Here is a 21160-nt window from a genome sequence, read left to right as displayed (position 1 = left end):
CCAAGCTTGCTCTTGAGTATTTTGATCTGTAGTGCTCCTAGTTCACACCTCAGCTTTGTACTCTGCAGTTAGTTTCCAGCAAGAAGAAGAAAAATTGGTTTTATACCCTACTTTTCCTTGCTCAGAGAAGTCTCAAAGCGGCTTACAGTCACCTTCCCTTCCTCCCTCCACAACAGCCACCCTGCGAGGTAAGTAAGGCTGAATGAGCTCTGAGAGAAACTGCTCTGTGAGAACAGCTTCTAACAGGACTGTGACTAGCCCAAGGTCACCCAGATGGCTGCTTGTGGAGGAGCGGGAAATCAAACCCAGCTCGCCAGATTAGAAGCTGCCACTCCTAACCACTGCACCAAGCTGGCTCTCTGATTCATGCTGTAAATACTGATGCATGCTTAGTTAAGTCTCTCCAGTCGCACTTTGAAGTCCAGTGGACCTCCGTAACAGAAACGTCTCTGGAAATGTTTTTATATTGTACTGAATTTTGACTCTACGGTGTTTTTAAACCCACTTTATTTAAAAATGGCTCATTGTAGAAGCGCGAGTCACAACAAGCTCTCAGCGGTGTCAGTCAGGGGAAGTGATGCTTCCGAAAACCAAAATCCAGCTGAATTTTTTAATTGTGTTTTCAGATGTCAGTCATAACTTTGCATTAAAGAAGACTTTTCATGATGAGCCACTAATCATGGAGTAAGTATGTTTTATTACGGAAAGAGTTATTAATCTCAGATCAGAACGAATCGCAGTGAATGTAGCGATAAGTCCAAAGCACTCACGCTCTCTCTGCCCAGGGTTGCCTGAGGGCTTTATACAGATCTTGTTTTGTAGGTTTTTAAGGGTCTTGAATGGGCGAGATAGTGTTTTATAGTTAATCAAGTCGTGACCTGTATAAAATACTATTTAGTTGTGCCCCTGGAAAAACTCGGCTTTTTCTTCTTGCAGTTTCAATGGTGATTTAATTCCTGATGTATTTGGAGTACCGACCGAATCTGGGGTGCCAGAAGTACTAATTGTCAGGTAACCCAAATTTATTTCCAGCTGTTTGGATACATGCATGATTGTATCACCAGAACGTTCTCTGCAGGGGTGATTCTCGCAAATCAGATACAATGGATTTACGCTGAACTCAGATTTTGCGTTGTGTTAATAGGTCATGCCCAGATGTAAAGCATGGATGCTAAGGCCACAATATTTTTACAAATCCTGTACATTCAGCATACTGATCTCTAGCCCTGGAAGAGTGCTGGAAGAGATTGGAAGCAGGCTGTGATTTTGTGATCTTCCATCCTTCTCTCTTTTGATTTGAACTACGATGCGTTATCTCTTCACTGATGAGACTAACCATGGTTACTGGTAGTTGGGGTTACTCTCTTAAACCAGGATTTGCAGACTAGCTGAAAATCTTGGGTGTAAATCCCTGCTAAGCGTGGAACCGGGTGAAAGTAAAGTATGGTTGGCATCGGTGTAAACGAATCACAAATTTGCGATTAAAGCAAACCAAGGAAAAGAGGAAAAATGTATCTGAAGTCAGAGAAGGATGACAGTGGGGAGTATGTGTCCTGCTCTTAAGTTAACCATGGTTAACTGCTGTAAGTTTGATTTGTTCACATGGTGCTGTGCCCTGTTTTGATTGGGGAGAGGGATTGTTGCTAGCTGCTGCACACAAGCACTTGGTTCCTTCAATAGTCCTGAATCTGAAGGGGAGTGCACAAGAGTTCTGACTGACTTTGGAATAAGTTTGGGAATAAAACACTTGTTTTGCAATTTGTGTGTATGTGTGCTGACTCAGCCTGTTCTCAGTTTTAGACAGCTGTGTGTGTGTGTGTGTGTGTTTGTGTGTGTGTGTGTTGGGGAGGAGAGGATTTACCCTTTAGTAATCTGGGTGCAACGTTTTGTGAGGCTGGTGGTTCTCAATGTCTTGGGAGGTCCTTGCCATTTGGGAGATGAAGAAGGTCAGTTATAGCTGGAATTGGCTTCAAGATGTTGTTTCAACTGTTGTATGGAAAGGAATGGAAAAAGTATCTAAAAGTAAATCCCCCCTGACGAAGCTGAACGCAAAACGTGTAAGGGTTAGTCATCCATCAAAGATCCTTTTCCTTTTGCACCATTTGTTTCTCTCCAAGATCATGTAAGCATTTTCCAGTTTTTAGTGTGTGAACTTTGATAAGGCCTATTTTGTAAAAAGCAATGTATAAATACTGTACATTAATCTGAGTATGGCATAAGAGAAACACAGAGTTAAGCCCTCTAAGCTTTTCATCTTACTGGGTCCTTGTTCTTTACCTCCTGTTCTGGTTATAGCAGCCTTTCTCAACTTTTTTTTTTACCATTGAGAAACCCCTGTAACATTTTTCAGGCTTTGAGAAACCCCAGAGGTGGTGCAATCATGCAGAATAGGGTTGGGAAACAAAGCTGTGGACACGCCCACCTGGGGTCCCTCCCCTTCCCACCTTCTCCAGGCCCATGATTGGCCATTTTGGGAAGGGTGGGTGGGTTGACATGACCATATATGTTCATATCACCCAATACATGTTTTTACATTTTAAAAAATATATATTTAAAAATTTAACTCCCATCTTTCCAGGGCCGTCAAGAAACCCCAGGTTTTCACAAAAGCCGGGTTGAGAAAGCCTGGGTTATAGAATGCCGTAAGGCCTGGACTCTCATTGGTTCTCCTCTTAAATATATAGGAATGTGCATTAATGCAGATCAGCATTCATCAGCTGAACAAATCCAGCTGTCTGCAGCCTTTGACAGATGTTCTAGGTTTACATGTAATCAATGGCAGTGCTCATCACCTGGAAAGGAAACGGTTTGTTAAGTATTTTTCGCTTCCCTCGAGCTTTCTAGCTATTGTGTCAAGAAAAGCGTGTTAGAACTGGAGAAGTCAATCAGATTACACCTCCGTTTCCATAGGAACAAGCACATCAGGGTTTTTTTAGGGAGGGTTTCTTTTTTTTTAATGTCCCCAAAGCACTTAAATGCTTAATTAAAGAACCTGTTCATGCCAGTCACAGCTACGAATGTGGTTCGTAAATAAAAAGATAAAAGATGCCTTGGTTTACGGAAATTGCCCAATAACATACAGAGCGATGGAGGGGGGGGGGCAGGGGGGTACAGAGTGAAGTCCAGAGTGTGAGGCTCAGGTGGACTGACTGCTGTGGCTTCCCCCTTGCCCTGGTCCCTATTCGCTGACGTGAACTGCGAAGAGTGCTTGCCCTGAGTAAATCTTTGTTGGTCTTAAAGGTGCTACTGGACTCTGATTTTATTGTGCTACTTCAGACCGACACGGCTGCCCATTTGAAACGATGCTCATGTCATGGACCAACTATGCACTCTGACCCCAAGGAGGCACACAGTGGAAGCAGCCTCTATGGTCACACAGTTGCCGGGCATTATGGGGTCCCCAGCCCTGGTGCCTGAGGAGGAGATGATTCAGAGAGTGGATTTGATGTCTTCAGATGACAGCAGCCCTGCCCTGGCAGATGGGGAGTAGAGTGGCGGGGAGCTGCCCCTGGGCCAGGTGTCACAGCTGCTGGTGGCCCAGTAGAGACAGGCGATTCTAGTCCCTTGCCAAGCCCCTGGGCGTGGGGCTCCTGTCTGGCACAGCCTATCCCACCCACCCTTCCCTCCATGTGGTGGCAATTCAGCAGGAGTGGCTGGAAAACCACCTACCTCTCTGGCCCCCACACCTCCCCTGCCCCTCCTCCAGCTGTGCCTCTTGTAGGGGTGGCCCACATGTTCACACGGGGATACCCTTGATGATGTGGACATTCTGCTGGACCTCATGGCCAGCAATGAGCGGGGGACACCCCCACATCCACATTCTATCCATCATCACCCTCTGGGGCTGTGTCGGCAATGTGTGAGGAGTGGCTGCGGGTTGACGGGTGATGCTTCCCTCCCTACTGACAGATGGCTGGGGCTTGCAAAGGGAACTGGCCTCTTGCAGGATGTGTGTGTGCAGCAGAAGAGTAATATGGCTCCTATGGCCCACCCAGACCCACCCAAGCTCCCTGCCAGTGATGGACACTGGCCTCCTCGACTCAGACGGCTCCCGCCTGCCCTGCCTGTATTGCTGCCTCTGCCTGGCAACTAACACCAGAACAGACGTGCAGTGGTGGAGTCAGCACAGATGCTGCCGTGCCAGCACCTGGCAACCCTGTTGGGGCATCTTCTTTCCTCTTTGCCTGCTGCATCACTATCCCCTTAGGGAGGCAACTTGTTGTGCCACAGCTGGCCTCTGGCACAGACGCAGCGCAGGATTCCTCTGCTCGCCGATCGGCACGCAGATAGACATGGATGCCTGTCAGTTTTCCTCTGCTGGGAGTTCGCTTCCCCTTAGAGAAATCTATTTTAAACATCTTTTTGACAGGACAAATTATTTTAGATTATAGCAAGAGAAAACAGTGTCTTGATGCTGAAAATCATCTTGAGTATCACGAGGGAAGTTTTCTGCCTTTCCGAGAGATTTCGTTCTTGTTTCGGTTTGGGCTTCTAGTTTAAAATCTATGACTTACGGAACTGAGCTCAAGAGCGTGCATGACAGCGACTGTAACCGTGCCGTGATTACGTTAGGCGTTATTAGTTTTTTGAGCAAAAAAAAAGGATCTTCCTTCATGCCCCCCCCCCCCGCCTTTTCCTTAGAAGGGAATATTTTTTTAGTGGGAAGTTCAAAAGAGTGTCTAATGTTTGCTAGATGACAATATGCTTCTTGCAGCAAGTGAAAAGCAATTGGTATACTATTTCTCTGCAAATCAATGTTCTGTTTCTATAGAAAGTAATGTCTAAGCTCCTAGGGGACGCCTTAAAAATTGCAGATTTTCATAGCATGGTGTCTGTTTTCTTTTGGAAATGGAGATATTTGTCTACGGATTGGACTGCCAACTGATAAAAAAAAGGACACAATGCCTTTGGTAGCAATGCATGCAACTATATGACAAGCAGTGATTTTAGAAGGTCAGCTTGATGTCACTATCTAATGGGAGAGAGCCAGTTTGGGGATGAAGGGGGTTTGGGGGAGAGATAATGGAGAGTGAGGCAATTGAGAGTCCTAAACTAGGACATTGTCTACTATTCTAAATTTCCTATTAATGGAAGATTTCTCTACAAAGATGCATAGAATTGTGCCATGAAATAACCCTGCATGAACCAAGTGGACTCTGCAAGAAACTGGTTTATTCTTAATGTTTCCCTGCAAATTAAAACCTATTAAGCTGCTAACCTCCAATCTGTCTTCCGTTGGGTTTTCATTTATTCGTTGAATACTCAAACCCTGAAAAAGGCTTTCAACAAGGACAGCGCAAGCACATCTCAGTTTTTAGACATTTCAGAACAGGGAGTAAGCAAGAGGCCTTCCTGCTGGTTGATACAGAGAACCCGTGGTGGGAAACTAGTTTAGCAAACCATATTTTTAGTCTGCCCGTTCTTCATCATGCTGAAGCCAGTGGACACAGCCTTTCTCTTCTCCCTCTTACCCCCCACTCCCTTTCCCAGTTGACTCTTTCTGCCTTATTGTGAAATAGATAGCAACCACCCAAGACCATCTGCTAAGCAATGCTACCTGGACAAGAATTTGAACTCCAGTCTTCCCAGTCATAAGCCCTTCTGAAGTGATCATACCGGAAGCCCAGGCTGGCCTGATCTCAGAAACTAAGCTGGGTCTGCCCTGATTAGTACTTGGGGGAAGGGAAATCCAAGATCATGACGCAGCTGCAAACAATGACAAACTGCCTCCGATCATCTAGAATCATAGAATCAAAGAGTTGGAAGGGACCTCCTGGGTCATCTAGTCCAATCCCTTGCCCTATGAAGGACACTCACAACCCTATTGCTCATCTACTGTAACCTGCCACCCCTTTGCCATCACAGAATCAGCCTCTCCGTCAGATGGCTATCCAGCCTCTGTTTAAAAATCTCCAAAGATGGAGAACCCGACACCTCCCAAGGAAGCCTCTTTCCTTGAAAACCCTACGCAGGGGTGGGCAAACTGGTTCTCCAGATGTCCAAGGATTACAATTCCCATGAGCCCCCGTCAGCATTCTGGCAAGGGTTCATGGGAATCGTAGTCCATGGATATCTGGAAAGCTACAGCTTGGCTACTCCTGCTTTATACGGTTGCCGTAAGTTGGCTGCAACTGGACAACACTTAGCACACAGATACCCATCCTCTTGATGGCCTGAAACTACAGGGGACTGGTTCTCTCGATTTCTACCCCTGTTAACGGTGGAGGCAAAGACATCCAATTCCATGGAGCTTTTATCCAGAGGTCAGCCTTTCCCCAAAAAGCATTAATATTCAGTTTCTAACCACGAATGGGTTATGGTTTTTACGTAATAAAGTATGCAGTGGAGGTTAGAATTTGAGAGCAGAAGGTTAAATAAGTATGAGGATTACAAATGGGTTTCAGCGTTGCAGAAATAACCATCTTAGGCTAGATATTCTGAAAGAATACTTAACAGTGGAGCGTATTAGTTGGTTCAGCGAGGGCAGCAGGAAAATGTGTTTAAGTGATGGATGGGAAGACATTTTTTTTCCCCTAGAATATTTCCGATACGTTTTCTGCCCTATGCTTACTTCCACCGGCCTTGTCTTGTACCTACAATCCTTGAATAAATTTTTGTTAGTCTTAAAGGTGCCTTTGGACTCAGATTTTGTCTTGCAATTGTGTCCGTTCTACGCAATCCCCAATTGAGTTCTCTTCATATGAAAGAGATAACTGAATGTCTTTTTGCATATTTAGTTATTCTCGACAAGGTGGTCTTTTGGGGGGACTTGTTGTTTTTGGGGTCGTGTTTCCAGACACCCATTTATTTGAGTTATTTCACTCGTTTAAGCTTTTCATTTATTTGCTACATGGGAATGGTTTCTACGAACTAGCCAATGAATCCGAGACTAGCGTAAGCCATAGCTGTTTGGGTGGTACCACTGGAGCATTCTTGCAAATAAAGCACATATAGCTGGGAAGGTTGGCCGGCATTAGCCAGTATCCAGATTAGTCAGCTGTTTAAGTTAGTGAGTTTTAAAATTAATCTCCTCAACTTTGTTTCCTAGGAACAGAACGTGGCACCTGGTACCGGGGATGGGAGGCCAAATGTACGAACCTCACTCTCATGCATTCATAGATTTGAATAATGATTTCACCGCAGGTGAGTGATCAATTCCAAAAGCTTGTTAAAAATTTTCTTTGCCAGTTGAGTTGTTCAGAAGTGTTCTAAGTGTTAAAATGTTTATGGATCTCAGCAGGCAAGATATGTGCTCTTTTAAAATTTGCTTAAAGATTTGTTAAGAAAGCCTCTCATATTGATCTCTCCTTGCCTAATTAATGCTCATCATCAGAGTAGGATTTGGAGACTCAGGTCCCCATGCAGCATAACACAGCTGTGTGCCTCCCTCCCCAAACCCCTGGGGGCAGAGGCACTGCATTAATCTGTTAACATGGAACAGGGATCTTGTGTGGATGTTCAGGATAGAAAGGGAAAAGGAAAAGTGATCTTCCCCAGGGATACCTCTTCAAATCAGCATTGTCCTTGTCTTAGGACGACAGTGCCCTGGGTGTAAGCACACTATGCAACAGATGTTGCCAAAATAGTCAACCCAGCTTAAATTGTTGTTGATGGCTCTATCGTTCTAAGCGGCTTAACAGATTCAACGGGTGTCTGAACAGGGGGAGGGGGATCCTTTCTCATCTGAGAGTCTTTATACTAATTTCAGCCTAATCTGTTGTCAAGCAACCTAGGGTACTAAAGCTGTCCACCAGCCCTGTGGGATTTTGCATATTGCACCAGCAGGGTCCAGACAGCTGTACGCCTTGTTCTGGGCACTGCAAAAGGATGCTGGCCTCCTGGCTTCTCTTGCAGAGCAGCCCCCTCTGATCCCACAAGGCCAAGCTGCTTCTGGAATCCAGAACCCCCCTCCTGATCTGACCAGTCTGCAGGGTTATGCTCAGAATATTAATAGTTAGTCAGTGTTCAGTGCTACTGATGTTGTTGTTGATTGATTCAGTTACTGATTTCATGTTGCATTTGTCTTATTGGTTTTCATGCTCCCTGGGAACGGCCCTGAGCCACAAGGGGGGCGGGGGTGGGCGTATAAAAATGTAATAAATAAAATTAAAACTAAACTATAAAGCAGTTTGAGATGTGCCCTTGATCTGCTGTTCTGAGAACGCACATTTTACAAACAGCTCCAGATGTTTTGGCACACTTAACGGACATCTTTGGGCCCTTGCCCTGATAATTTCACAATAATTGTCCCTAATTATCCTCCCCTTGCATTCTCCATCATATCCAAAAGAGGTCTTACGGCAAAAATCACTAAACTTTTATTTGTTTATCTAACTGGAATTATTATTAATCGCCGGGAGCTTTATGCCCGGTCCCAACTCAACCTTCTTTCAGCTGTCTGAGTTGAGGACAGCAGGGGCCCAGCTTCATCCATCCAAGGAAGGCTGGGAGAGGGAGGTGTTTGGGGCCTTGGACGACAGACGTGAGAATAAGGGGGGCGTGGCAGTGGCAGGAAGAGGCGTGGTCAGAAGGCAAGGCTTCAGGAAGGACAGCATGAGAGAGACTAAGAAGAAGCAGGGCAGGCACCACAGTGAAAGAGACTGTGTCAGTTGGCCACGGGAAGGATACTGGAACCCCCCCTCCTTCCCAATCCTGAAGCTGCTGGGCCAGGACATCAGAAGTCAAGGAGACCATCTTGGGCATGGAAGGATGGGACTTCACAACAATCATCATATCTTATATGCTGGTAACCTAAATAGAAACCTCTTGAGTCATCATGGATTTTATGGACTTGAACCCTAACAACACATTGCAGGCGTGGCTAAACTGTGGTCATAGACTACAATTCCCATGAGCACCTGATAGCAGCATGCTGGTAGAGGCTCAATTGTAGTCCATGGACATCAGGAAAGCCACACCTTGGCCTCCCCTGCTCCACTGAGTAACAGCCTGAGGGTTTTCTTGGGAAAACGTTGCATCAACCAGGGCAAAAGAATATTGATCGGATCGAGCTTTATTTCTTATCCTTTCTGCATCCTTGTTTTAATCTTGCAACATATCTTCGCATGGTTCTTAAGGAATTCACAGGGAGAGCTGTGAATAAGATAAACACAAAACATGAAAGCAGCTCTGTCTGCCTATATATTGTCTTGCCTCCAAAGGACTTGCAGTTAGAACAGCGGGAGCTCATAAATAGCCGTGAAGCAAACTTGGTCTGTTTGCACTCAGTGTGCCTTTAGTTGACTGCCTACGATATTGACACAGAAAGAAGGCGATTCTTCTCCTGTCAAGAAGAATGGGGGGCTTATCTTATTGATTACTAGAAGACTAGGCTGAAAGACGAAGTCACCCACTGAGCTGCCGTAGCCAAGTAAGGTTTTGAGTCCAGCCTGGATGGCCTGGGCTAGCCCGATCACATCAGATTCCGGAAAATAAGCAAGGTCTACCCTGGTGAGTAGAGCTTCCTGTGGTGCAGAGTGGCAAGGCAGAGTGGCAAGACATGCAGTCTGAAAGCTCTGCCCATGAGGCTGGGAGTTCGATCCCAGCAGCTGGCTCAAGGTCGACTCAGCCTTCCTTCCTTCCGAGGTCGGTAAAATGAGTACCCAGCTTGCTGGGGGGTAAAACGGTAATGACTGGGGAAGGCACTGGCAAACCACCCCGTATTGAGTCTGCCATGAAAACGCTAGAGGGCGTCACCCCAAGGCTCAGACATGACCCGGTGCTTGCACAGGGGATACCTTTACCTTTACCCTGCTGAGTATTTGGTTGGGAGACCACCAAAGCAGTCTAGTGTCACTGTGCAGAGGCAGGCAATGGCAAACCAACTTTCTTTGAATACCCCGTGTGGTTGCCATCAGTCAGCTGTGACTTGGCAGCACGTATCATTTCGGGGGGCTTCTTTTCCTTGTGGGTATGGCAGTTTTTTCTCTTCATTGCCTCATCTGTGCAATCTTTGTTCTGGAAATACTTTCAGCCTCGCACAGTGGGGGAAGTTACCTCTCCAGGAGTGAGTTGCATCTGTATCTGTTTGGCTTTATTTATCTCTCATTATCCTTCCTCCATCGTTGTGACATTGAAACAGTAATTTGAATTTTAATGTCTAACCAAAAGCCCCATTGCTGCCTGAAGTGGGAATTTGATATTTGGAATCTTATTTTTGGATGACTTCTGGTCACGAACAATGTATTTCTGAAATAAGCGTTTTCAGCAGTTGCAAATTATAAAATGGGTGATGAATACCAGTCGCTTCCGACTGTGTATTTAAAGGACTAATGTGTCAAAGTCAACGGCACTTACTCCAGATTGAACGGTGCTTGGTTATCACAGTACGCGAGGGGGTGGGTGCATTTTGATGGATTTTTACAGTTCACTGCTTCCGCTTGAGTATATCCCTTCCTCAATTGCTGCAGATCTTTAAACCTAACGCATTTCTTTTGGGTGACCCAATAATCTTTTGCCTCAGATGTATCATCTGAATGGGACATGTTGACTAGCAGGCTCACAGTGTATTTCCTGCTGCATTTCGCATGAGTGTCGCTGTGGAATTGAGTGGCATGGAGTCTTCTGTAATATACCGGGTGACCTTGGCCAATCACACCCCTCAGCCTAACCTAACTCCCAGGGTCATTGTGAGAATAGAATGGAGGAGAATTGTGTAAGGCTATTTGGGTCCCCTTCGGGACGAAAAGAAAGATGTAGACAAATAAATAGGTTGAGTCTGCTGTTCGGAACAGAAAGTCAAAAATCTCATGAGCTTTTTTGAACTTTTTTGCCATTGAGAAACCCCTGAAAGATTCTTCAGGCTTCAAGAAACCCCAGAAGTGGTGCGATCGTGCAGAATATGGTTGGGGAGTATAGCTGTGGACACGCCCACCCTGGGGCCCCTCCCCTTCCCACCCCCTCCAGGCCCATCATTGGCCATTTTGGGAGGGGGTGGGTTGACATGACCATATATGGTCATATCACTCAATACATGTTTAACAAATTTTAAAAATATAAAAAAATTAATTAATTCCCACTCATTCAGGAAACCCTTCCAGGGCCGTCAAGAAGCTCCAGGGTTTCACAAAACCCTGGCTGAGAAAGTCTTTCTTAGGCTCTCCTCAAGTAGCTCTTTGTACATTGACCCAAAGCTTCATAAAACAGTTCAGCAGTGTCCCTATTTAGCGCTTTTATCTCTCCTACCCCAACAGTGGCCTCAGAACACTGATTTGGGTTGTGCAGAGTCCGGCACTTGATTCTCCTCCCTCTCTAAATAGAGACATGACAGTGAATCTTGAATGTTTAGATGGTTTAAAATGTAAATCATACATTTTAAGTGTTGGGATTTTAATCTATTGTAAAACACGGCCATTGTAAGCCACCCTGAGCCCCCAGGGAAGGGTGTGTGTGTATAAACTTGAGAAATAAATAAAGAGGAAGCATGTCAGACATTGGTGTGAAGAGGCAGGGACTGGTATTGTGGGATAAGGAAGAACTATTAAAAATGAGTATATTTATTTAATGTTACATTTATAGACCGCCTTCCCCTGAGGCTCAGGGCGGTTTACATGGAATGTAAAGAATTATACATTGCATGTGCTTGGGAAACTGTCCATCCAGCTGCCTGTTTTAGGTTCCTGCTTTTGCATTTCCTTTGGGTGCAGAAGTTCCATCTCTGATTCACTGAGATCAGTAGCAGTAAAAGCACATAAATGTCACCAATGATATCTTGTGGAGGAGTAAATGGAAACAGTGGGTGGCGAGAAGAGAATTAAGTGGCTGTCTGCAGAGATTTTATTCAACAGCGGTCAGTGTAAATTTCACCTCTCGCCCGCGCCCCCCCCCCCACCTCCCCGCCTTCTTAAAACCTTAGCACCATGTAAGGATAATTTGCTGCCGGCTGTTTGTTTAGTAGGTGCTTTGCAGAACAGGTTCTGTTTGTGAGGCCAAAGGCATTTCAGGGAAGAGCCCAGCAGCCGTTCTGCCCTGTGCGTTGCTAATTGTAATGCAGGCAACATCCTCCAGCAAAATCAATGCTTTGTTTTCTTACCTCCCCTTCCTTTCTCTCCAGCAGCACATCAGCTAGTTGGCTAGCAGTTTGCAAGCCCACCCCTGGTTTCCTGTCCATTACAAGATTGTCTGAAAGCTGGGGGATTGAGCCTGATAATCTTGCAGTGCAAACGGCCCCCTAACATATTTAGAACACTCGGGAGGTCAAATGTCGTTTTTAACTCCGACAGGATAACAACATCCCTTCATAAGTAGATTTGGCTCCGTGCTCTGAGTTCATCCTGCCCTCTTAGGGTCCAGTAGGGCTGTGACACAGTTTGCTCATTCAGGTGCTACCAATCTTTTCTGCTTCTGTACACGATTCTTAAGCATGTTTGGTTATTTATTAAAAACATTTATACTCCACCTTTCCTTGTGTTTCAAAGTGGCTTACAATAATAATGGCAATTAAACACGATTTCAGTTAATATAACAAAAGTCTCTCTCACAGATACACACACATATGTGCCGTGGCTTGGCTTTGCTTTTGCTATCAAGGTTGCCTCCCAGATAATATTGGAGTAATTCTGTTTTTATGGGAGAATTAACGTGACATTTGGGAGCCTAGTAAACAGATGAGATTATGGTGATTTCTCTGGTTTTAGAGATTTAGGGTTGGATTAGAAGCTGGGGAAGGAGGGCAGGGATCAAACTGAGATTAGAAAGAATTCTGCTTGCCCATAGGTGCCAATTTTCACAGAGGAATATGACAACTCTGTTTCATTCTGTATTCCTTTTTCATACTTCTGTGGTATCCAAGGTAATAAATGTCGGGTTCCCAGAGAATCTCCTCTCTGGGTCCTGACCAGAAACTAACCTTTGTAACTTCAGTCTGGTTGTAGTATCCTGTGGCTTGCAGCTATACCTTGGAAGAAAAGGAACGTTTTGGAACCTGGGGGCAGCATAAGGGCCAGGGGCCACAGAAAGAACTTTGTTCATCTAAGGGAGGGGAAGTCAACCTGTGCCCCTCCAGATGTTCGTGGACTACAATTCCCATGAGCCCCTGCCAGCATTTGCTGGCAGGGGCTCATGGGAATTGTAGTCCATGAACATCTGGAGGGGCACAGGTTGACTACCCCTGATCTAAGGTATGTAGCCATTGCATGTACTTACTGGCCTTTTGCTACTGAGCCATACCACCCTTCCATTATATAAGACCCACTATGGATGAATTCATAGCTGCAGCAAGAGGAAAGCAAGTATCAAAAAATGCCAGCAGAGCAGATGATCTCTGCCTTGGCCAGGTTGACCCAAGCCCATTGCCAATGTCGTTTGGCAGCAGCTCTCCCAATATTGGCAGGAGCTGCCCGTGGTCCGTTTCACCAATCAAAGGGCAACTGCAGTTGTAGAAATTACTGAACATGCCAATTCTGTCACTTGCCTCTCTGGGGGAAAAAACAACAACAGCACAGAAAAGCAAATGCCTTGAGGGGATCCGGGCAAATCCCAGAGACTCCAGGCGGGACTGCTGCTCTTGTTTAATTTGCCCTCCGCCTCCCTACCTCCTTCACCCTGGTAAATCTTGGTTAGCCACATTTTTGCTTTCTAGTGTGAAGCCTGCTTTCGTGAGTCATCACTCTGTCTCTCTCTCTTTGTGTTGCAGTTGTATTCTGTACTTCTGGTGTCTTGCTAGTGAAGCTCTGTGCATAGGACTATCTAGGTCAGGAGTGGCCAGACTTTGTCTCTCCAGATGTCCATGGCAGGGGCTCATGGTAATTGTAGTCCACGGACATCTAAACCACAGTTCGGCCACCCCTAACCTAGGGGATTATTTGAGGGGGGATTATGGTCTGGTGGCCTGGCTCTCTCATTCTAGAAGTTAGATGTTTCTTTTAAAGCAGGGGTAGTCAACCTGTGGTCCTCCAGATGTCCATGGAGTACAATTCCCATGAGCCCCTGCCAGCATTTGCTGGTAGGGGCTCATGGGAATTGTAGTCCATGGACATCTGGAGGACCACAGGTTGACTACCCCTGTTTTAAAGCATAGGACTTCTCACCAAAGGACGTTAGAGTTTGTGAGCAGTATTCAGCATATCTATATGTAATACATTTCAAATGTGTGCAGGAGGGCTAATGTCTCCCTATATGCTCATGCTGGGACATTTTTCCTGCTGAAGTTGGGGTTTTTTTATGAGAATCGGATGCCGAATGCAAATGAGAAATTAATTGGGTTTTTTTAAACAATATTGTTTAGCTTATGAAGTGTTGAACATAAAAATAATGAGTTTTGAAAGCCTGCTGATGTGGACTGGGGTTTCTTCCACCGCTCCTGGCAATACTATACATTTTTTTGCCCAGAATAAATGGTTTTTTTCCAGCTCACAGTGCCATGCTTTAAGTGTGAAACTCCCAGAGGGCGAATCCCAGTTGATCTGCATAATCAGAAACATAATTTTCTGTAGAGAGCTAATTTAATACCTGTATGTTTTAAATGAAGCTCGAGGGTTAAAATGTAGACATAGTCAATTTTATCCATAGATAGTAGTTAGTTATGCCCGACATGATCCGTTCCCAATGCTCTTATTGTCATAAATCAGTGGAGTTTTGAAATAAACACATGTTGTTGTTTTTTAAGTACCACGTGGTTAATTTTATGTAAAAAAAAAAAAACCATGAATAAGGGCCAGAACTTGAATTTAGATGGAGGGAGGGACAAATCGATGGTACATTCAAACTAGTTCAAAACGTTCGGTGGAAATTTTCTTGGAACAAGTGGGAAGCCACGAGATTCATGGGAGAGAATCCTCCCCATCATCACTGCCAGTTCCTTCCTTTGGGATCATTGGAGGGGTCGGGAGACTTGCTGGAGGGGAGTCCCGTACCCCACCACCAAATGCCAAGCCTGCCCAGTTTCTAGGCCCCACTGCTTATCATGGAGGTTCGCTACTGGAAGTCCCCATTGCACCTGGCCTCATTGCAGCTGCTAGTGTCCGTTGCCATGCCTGGACCCGCAGGGGCTGCTGGCATCCGCTTATTCTGTGCCCAGGCCTCCTAGGACAGGAGCAGTCAACCTGTGGTCCTCCAGATGTTCATGGACTACAATTCCCACGAGCCCCTGCCAGCAATTGCTGGCAGGGGCTCCTGGGAATTGTAGTCCATGAACATCTGGAGGACCACCGGTTGACTACCCCTGTCCTAGGACACCTAATACAGGAGAAGATGGTTGTGGTGTTTTGCTGTGATTATGTATGTGTGTTTTATTTCTGTGATTTAACATGGGGGTTTTAAGTGGTTTTAAGTTAAGGTTGGATGGGTAAGTGACATGTGTTATGATCGTATGGTAGCTGCATCCTATGGGACAAGGTTGACTGGTTTGTCCAGAGGGTTTATGCGCGAGGGAGGGTAAAGAAGGAGTTCAGTGAGTGAAGAGACTGAGTGAGAGAAATCTGCTTTCTCTCTGTTAGAAATCATTGGTGTAAAAGGCAGGTGAGGAGAATAATCCTTTAGTGTGTTTGGCAGCCTTTCCCAACTTTTTGACCATTGAGAAACCCCAAACATATTCTTTGTGTTCATCTAAGAATTCTGGGGCAAAAGCCTGTGGTGGCAACGAAAAGAAGTAGGAAACATTAAGAGGTCAAGGGGGCAGCTTGATGCCCATTGTCTTAGGAGACTACAGAGGGGTGCCATTACAGGTGTTACGTATAAAGGGTCTCAGGAAGAGGCAAAATGTTACAGTGGACCTTCACTGGTGAACATCACCAATTTGAAATATGTCCACTACTAGTTTCCAGAGTGGTTTACCGTTCAGCATGGAGGGCTGAAAGGGAAGGGGTTGCAATTCAGGCCCCATCAGGACTATGCACATAACCATTTATAAGTTCCTTAGAATAAGAACATTATTGTAGGCCATCCAAGAATTATTCTTGCTACCCACCAGGCTCACACAGTTTGCTGTTGGTGTGATACATTCGCATCAGGTGGAGACAGATTGCAAACTGTTTACCGAGCAATTTTTTTTTCAAGAAACAATTACAGCAATTGCACTTCGGAACCTGGGAACAGAGTCAAAATTGCCAAATTATTATTTCTAGCAATTCTCCCCCTTTCAACAGTCTAAATGATGCCAAACCTGAAAATAGCATATTCAAAATACGGATATTGTAAGCGAATGGTGTTTTGCATAGAGTGAATTTCTGCCATTTTAATATGGTTTATGGATTCCTATTTAACTTTTCAAAGATCATGAAGCCGTGTTGTTTTCAAATCACAATATAATTAATGTTCAGGTTTTCCTAAAGTAGATATAATGGAAATAATTGTTAATGTTTCTGCATTCTGTCTGTTAAGCACTCATATTAGCCTCTTCTTCTGAATACCAGAACGCTGGATGTTCAGCATCCAGAGATTAGTTAAGTGAAAAGTTTCCATGGCTTCTCCTATGGAATTTTATAGCGCTTGTTCCCCCTTGAACCCCTGTCCCTTCTGACAGAGTTCATTCCCTCCCCACCATTTTTTAGGATTTATGTCCCTTTTTCTAGCCAATAACGTTCTTGTAATGGCTTATAAAAATAATTTAAAACACCCATAACGTAAGGATTTTATTTCATGGTTTTTACTACGTTCATAAAAGGCCATAAATAACTTTTTAAAAACACGGCAGGAGATAAAACATGGCTCCTGTTGCATTTTTAAATCAATTATGCAGAAGTGCTTTGACTTCCCTGTGGCATCAGCTGGAGGAGCAGCCAGCCGCTTGCGGGGAGAGAAGAGCTCAACACAGTGGCATTCTACTTGTGATCCTAGCCAGGGACAATGCTTCTGGCCAGTTCCTCCCTTTTAAATGATTTGGAGCTGAAGCAAGCAGTGAACGGGCTAAGAATGCCAATGACGTTAAGTTGTTCAGGGTGGTGAAAACAAGAGAGGGCTGTGAGTCACTCCAGAGGGATCCGTCAAGGCTGGGCGAGTGGGCATCAGTGTGACAAATGAGGTCCAATGTGGGCAAGTAATGCACATTGGAACCAAAACTCCCAACTTGAAATACATGTTTATGGGGTCAAAACTGACCAGGAGAATGCTCTTGGGGTCATGGTAGATCACTCACTGACCTGGTTAGGCCGGGCAAGCCGATCCCGTCAGATCTCAGAAGCTAAGCAGGGCCGTCCCTGGCTAGACTGCCACACTAGGGGCCATGACATGTAGGCAGGCAATGGGAAACCACCTCCAAACATCCCTGGCTAGTATTTGGATGGGAGACCTCCAAGGATTTGGATGGTAGTTCCTCCAAGGAACACTAGGGGTCATGGCATGGAGGCAGGCAATGGGAAACCACCTCTGAATGTCCCTTGCCTGGCTGCCGGACAATCCATGGATCTTCTGACTACGTGACACACGCCATGCGATACACAAATAATACTCACTGTTGAGTCAGTGTACGACTGCAACGAAAAAGGCAAATGCTATGCCGGAGATTATTAGGAAGGGAATTGGAAACAAATCGGCCAGTATCATAAATCCTTTGTATAAACCGATGGTGCAGGCTCAGTTGGGAAACTGTGAATAGTTCTGTCCAGTGCACCTGAAAAAAAGATAGCATTGGAAGAGGTGCAAAAAAGGGGCACCTAAGATGATTAGGAGGATGGAGAAGAGGTCCATCCGTGGCTGTTAGCCACAAGGTATCGATGGGGATTTTGTCTGGGGCAGCTGTGCTTGGGGGGCAACAGTGGGGTGTCTTCTGGAATTCTGAACCCACTAATGGACCTTCTGACGACACCTGGGTTTAGCCAGAGGATTGGACTAGATGGCCAGCATGGCTTCTCTTATGTTCTTTTATATTCCTCTTCCACTTTCACAAGCGCTCCAGGGTGACACTTGAAAACAGGAGTAAAGTATTAAAACATACCCAGATATTGTGATTTTAGTATTGGATGCATATGATAAGCAAACCTCAAGGCCTGGGTTGGATTTGTTAATAGTGGACTGATGAGGGTAGAAGGTTGATCAGGAATCTTCTTCGCCATCGAGATCCAGGATAAGGTGACATTCCTTGATTTGTGTTTCCAGGCTGTGTGTTACTCTCATTGTTCCATTGTGCTTTGGTCCTGAGGCAGATCTGAAATTCAAGATGGTGGCCACCTATCTTAGCGCCTCCTGTGCACAAAGCTCTCCATCCATTGTGTTTCGCTCAAAGCGTTCAACAGCTGTTGTGATGCATACTTGCAGTTTTAAGCTGCTGCTTCTGAAATCCCCCCCCTTTTTTTTTCCCAGGAAACAATGCAAACCCAAACCAGTTTTTCTCAGTAACAAAGTGCACCGCAGTTGATGGAACATGTGTCTATTTACAAGCATTCCTACATTTTTTGCTAACTTAGTAAACCTTTCCAGCATTTAAATTATCATCTTTGCTTTTGTTCTTTGTACTCTGACTCTCTCTTGTTAAAATCCTTGCATTTCATTCCTCCCACACACCAAAGAAATACAAGCTTTGTTTTATTGCTAAGCTGGGTTACAACATAGCCAGTGTATTGCTGGCTGTTTTTTTAACTCTCTGCTTCTTTTAGAGCTGCTTATTGTTATTCCTGTTTATTATATGCATGTTCCTTAAAACAAATTGTATATATTCAAGGCCTTCTGTTTTCCACAATCAAGCTGTTGTGGGGTTGTTGTTGTTGTTGTTGTTGTTGTGGGGTTAATTTTATTTATTTTCATGTTTTTATACCGCCCTTCCCCCAGGACTCATGCAAACAATAGATATTTAAAGCATTTTTAAATATCAGAATCTAAATTTACATTTTAAAACCAGGATGTTTGCTGCCGTCTCTCCGATGGCCTACTATACAAATATTTTGCATGTATGAAAAGAACTAGGAAGTAGAGGCAGGGTAAAAATGCTGATTCTTTATTGCGTCCCGGAAATCAAGCTAAAAGAGAATTGAAATGCAATTTCAGACTGAAGGGTTGCGTCCAATAATGCCCTTCTTTATGAAAAAGGTATTTTGACTACGTCTGTTTTACACCTCAGGCTAGGATACTGTATAGGATGGTGATGCTGAATCCAATTATGTCTTTCCATTGGCACAAAACTTTATGCAAGACATAATGGGTTGGATCCAGGCTAACTTTTTCCACCGGTCGAAAAGGAGGAATCATTTCTGCCAGTTACCCCTTCCTGCTACAGGCCCATGATTTGCTTCTGTCCTCTTCCCACAAGCAGCCTTTGAGGGAGAGCAGGTGCTATAGGAAGGGGAGAGACAGAAAAGTTACATTCTGCCACTGAGAAACTTGGTCTCAGTCCAACCCAACAATTGGCCCAAAACCTCTCTCTTCCATCCACGGGTGAACTCTTGCCCAAATGGCTTGGACAGACATTTTCAGGACTATTTTCCTTCCATTCACAGTTCTTTGGGCCCAATCCCTTCCCTTCTTCTACTGTTCTCATAATTAATTGGGATCTTTAGGCTGATCTTGACTTGAGCCATGGGTTGGACTGGATGGCCTGTATAAACTCTTCCAACTCTGTGATTCTGGTATTAAATCACATAATCTACTGTCTGACATGAAGTTGCCACCTACCAAATCAGCCTACGAATCAGTGTTGTCTGTTCAGCCTGGTGATGTGTCTCCAGAGATTCAGGCAGAGGTCTTCTACATTAGGGGTAGTCAACCTGTGGTCCTCCAGATGTCCATGGACTACAATTCCCATGACCCCCTGCCAGAAAACACAGGCAGGGGCTCATAGGAATTGTAGTCCATGGATATCTGGAGGACCAAGGTTGATTACCCCTGTTCTACATCATAATTTTCTTTGGAGATGTTGGGGATTGAACTGCTGGGGATCTTCATCTGAGCCAGAGCTCCTCCCCAACGTAAACTAAGCATGGTGGCTAATTTGGAACTATTGTTTTGGAATTGTATTTGGGGCAGGGGGGAGGTTGAGGCAACATAGTAAAACCCTCCATGGATGCCAGAGCTTCTTGGATTAGCAGAAGGTGCCTTGTACTACAATAAAATGGAGGTGCCATAGAAGGAAATTGTAGGATCCAACCTGCAGGACATCAAGCATACCCAGTCCATTTTCTGACATTTAGTCACTGCCTTTTTCCAGCATTGCCATTATGCTCACAATATTGGCTTCAGTATTAGAGTGTAGCTTCGGCTGGGAACTCTTTTGCCCCCACATGAAATGCATTTTTAGCTATTTTAGCTAAACCCAGCTATTTTCCCTTTCGTGCCAGGATTTTATCCGCTGGCTCAGGCTCTTTCCGTTGAAAATGTGTGGCGATTGAGCAGCATTAAAATATAGATGAGGGTAATTATCATATTGCAAGGGGAGGGGGGAGTTCACAATGATTTCTACAGGGTAAAATTACTATGGTGTTGTCATTATGCTTACATAGTAAATAAAGCTATTGGAAAGGTTTTAATGTTAGAAGGTACCTCGTTTCGATCAATTGGGGAATTTGCTTAACCCATGTCACCGTCGTTGTTTTGCCAAAGAATATTTTAATAGAAGGAAGCAAAGTTAATGTGGTTCATTCTCAGAACTGAAATGAGCAATCCCATATGCTAGCAGTAGCCATTGAGTATGAAGTCAAAATAAGCTCAGTGCAGAAACTGCAAAACTCTACAATTATTTCAAAAATAAGAGAAGGGGGATGTTTTTTGTACCCTGCTTTTTACTACTGAAGGCGTCACAAAGCAGCTGACAAGTGTTCCCCCTCCCTCTCCCCAGAACAGACACCCTGTGAGGTAGATGGGGCTGAGAGAGCTCTGAGAGTAACTGTGCCTGGCCCAAGTTCACCAAATTGGCTGCATGTGGAGGAGGAGTGGGGAATCAAACTGGTTCTCCAGATTAGAGGTTACCGCTCTTAACCACACACCAAGCTGGCTGTTCACACCAAGCCATTGCTGCAATGTGTCCCTGGGTTGCTGGGTCCCTCCTGGCCCAGGGCAGCAGGCAGGAGGTCGGGTTGCCAGAACCGGTTAGGAAATCCCTGGAGATATGGGGGTGGGAACTTGGAAGGACAGAGACCTCAGTAGGGTACAGTGCCAGAGTTCTTCCGCCAGGCCTATGGTTGATGCCAGTCATACAACAAACAACTTACATCCAAATCTTAGGCCCCCTTCAGCCCTGCTCTTCCCTTTTCCTTCTGGTTCCTCTGATCTAATATCTAATATTAAATTGGCCACACTT

General features: G+C 45.0%; 1 protein-coding gene across 1 annotated transcript in view; it reads left to right on the top strand.

The window, feature by feature from the left end:
* Positions 1-21160, top strand: part of ITFG1 (integrin alpha FG-GAP repeat containing 1) — a 102630-nt gene that overhangs the window by 4902 nt on the left and 76568 nt on the right. Inside the window, exons 4-6 of the mRNA XM_077309550.1 lie at positions 627-684; positions 937-1011; positions 7049-7143. Of these exons, the coding sequence (XP_077165665.1) occupies positions 627-684; positions 937-1011; positions 7049-7143 (228 nt within the window). The remainder of the gene's footprint in view (positions 1-626; positions 685-936; positions 1012-7048; positions 7144-21160) is intronic.

Source organism: Paroedura picta, chromosome 14 (assembly GCF_049243985.1).
Source record: "Paroedura picta isolate Pp20150507F chromosome 14, Ppicta_v3.0, whole genome shotgun sequence".
In the NCBI taxonomy this organism is placed as follows: Eukaryota; Metazoa; Chordata; class Lepidosauria; order Squamata; family Gekkonidae; genus Paroedura; species Paroedura picta.
This window is presented reverse-complemented; position numbering and strand designations above follow the sequence as displayed.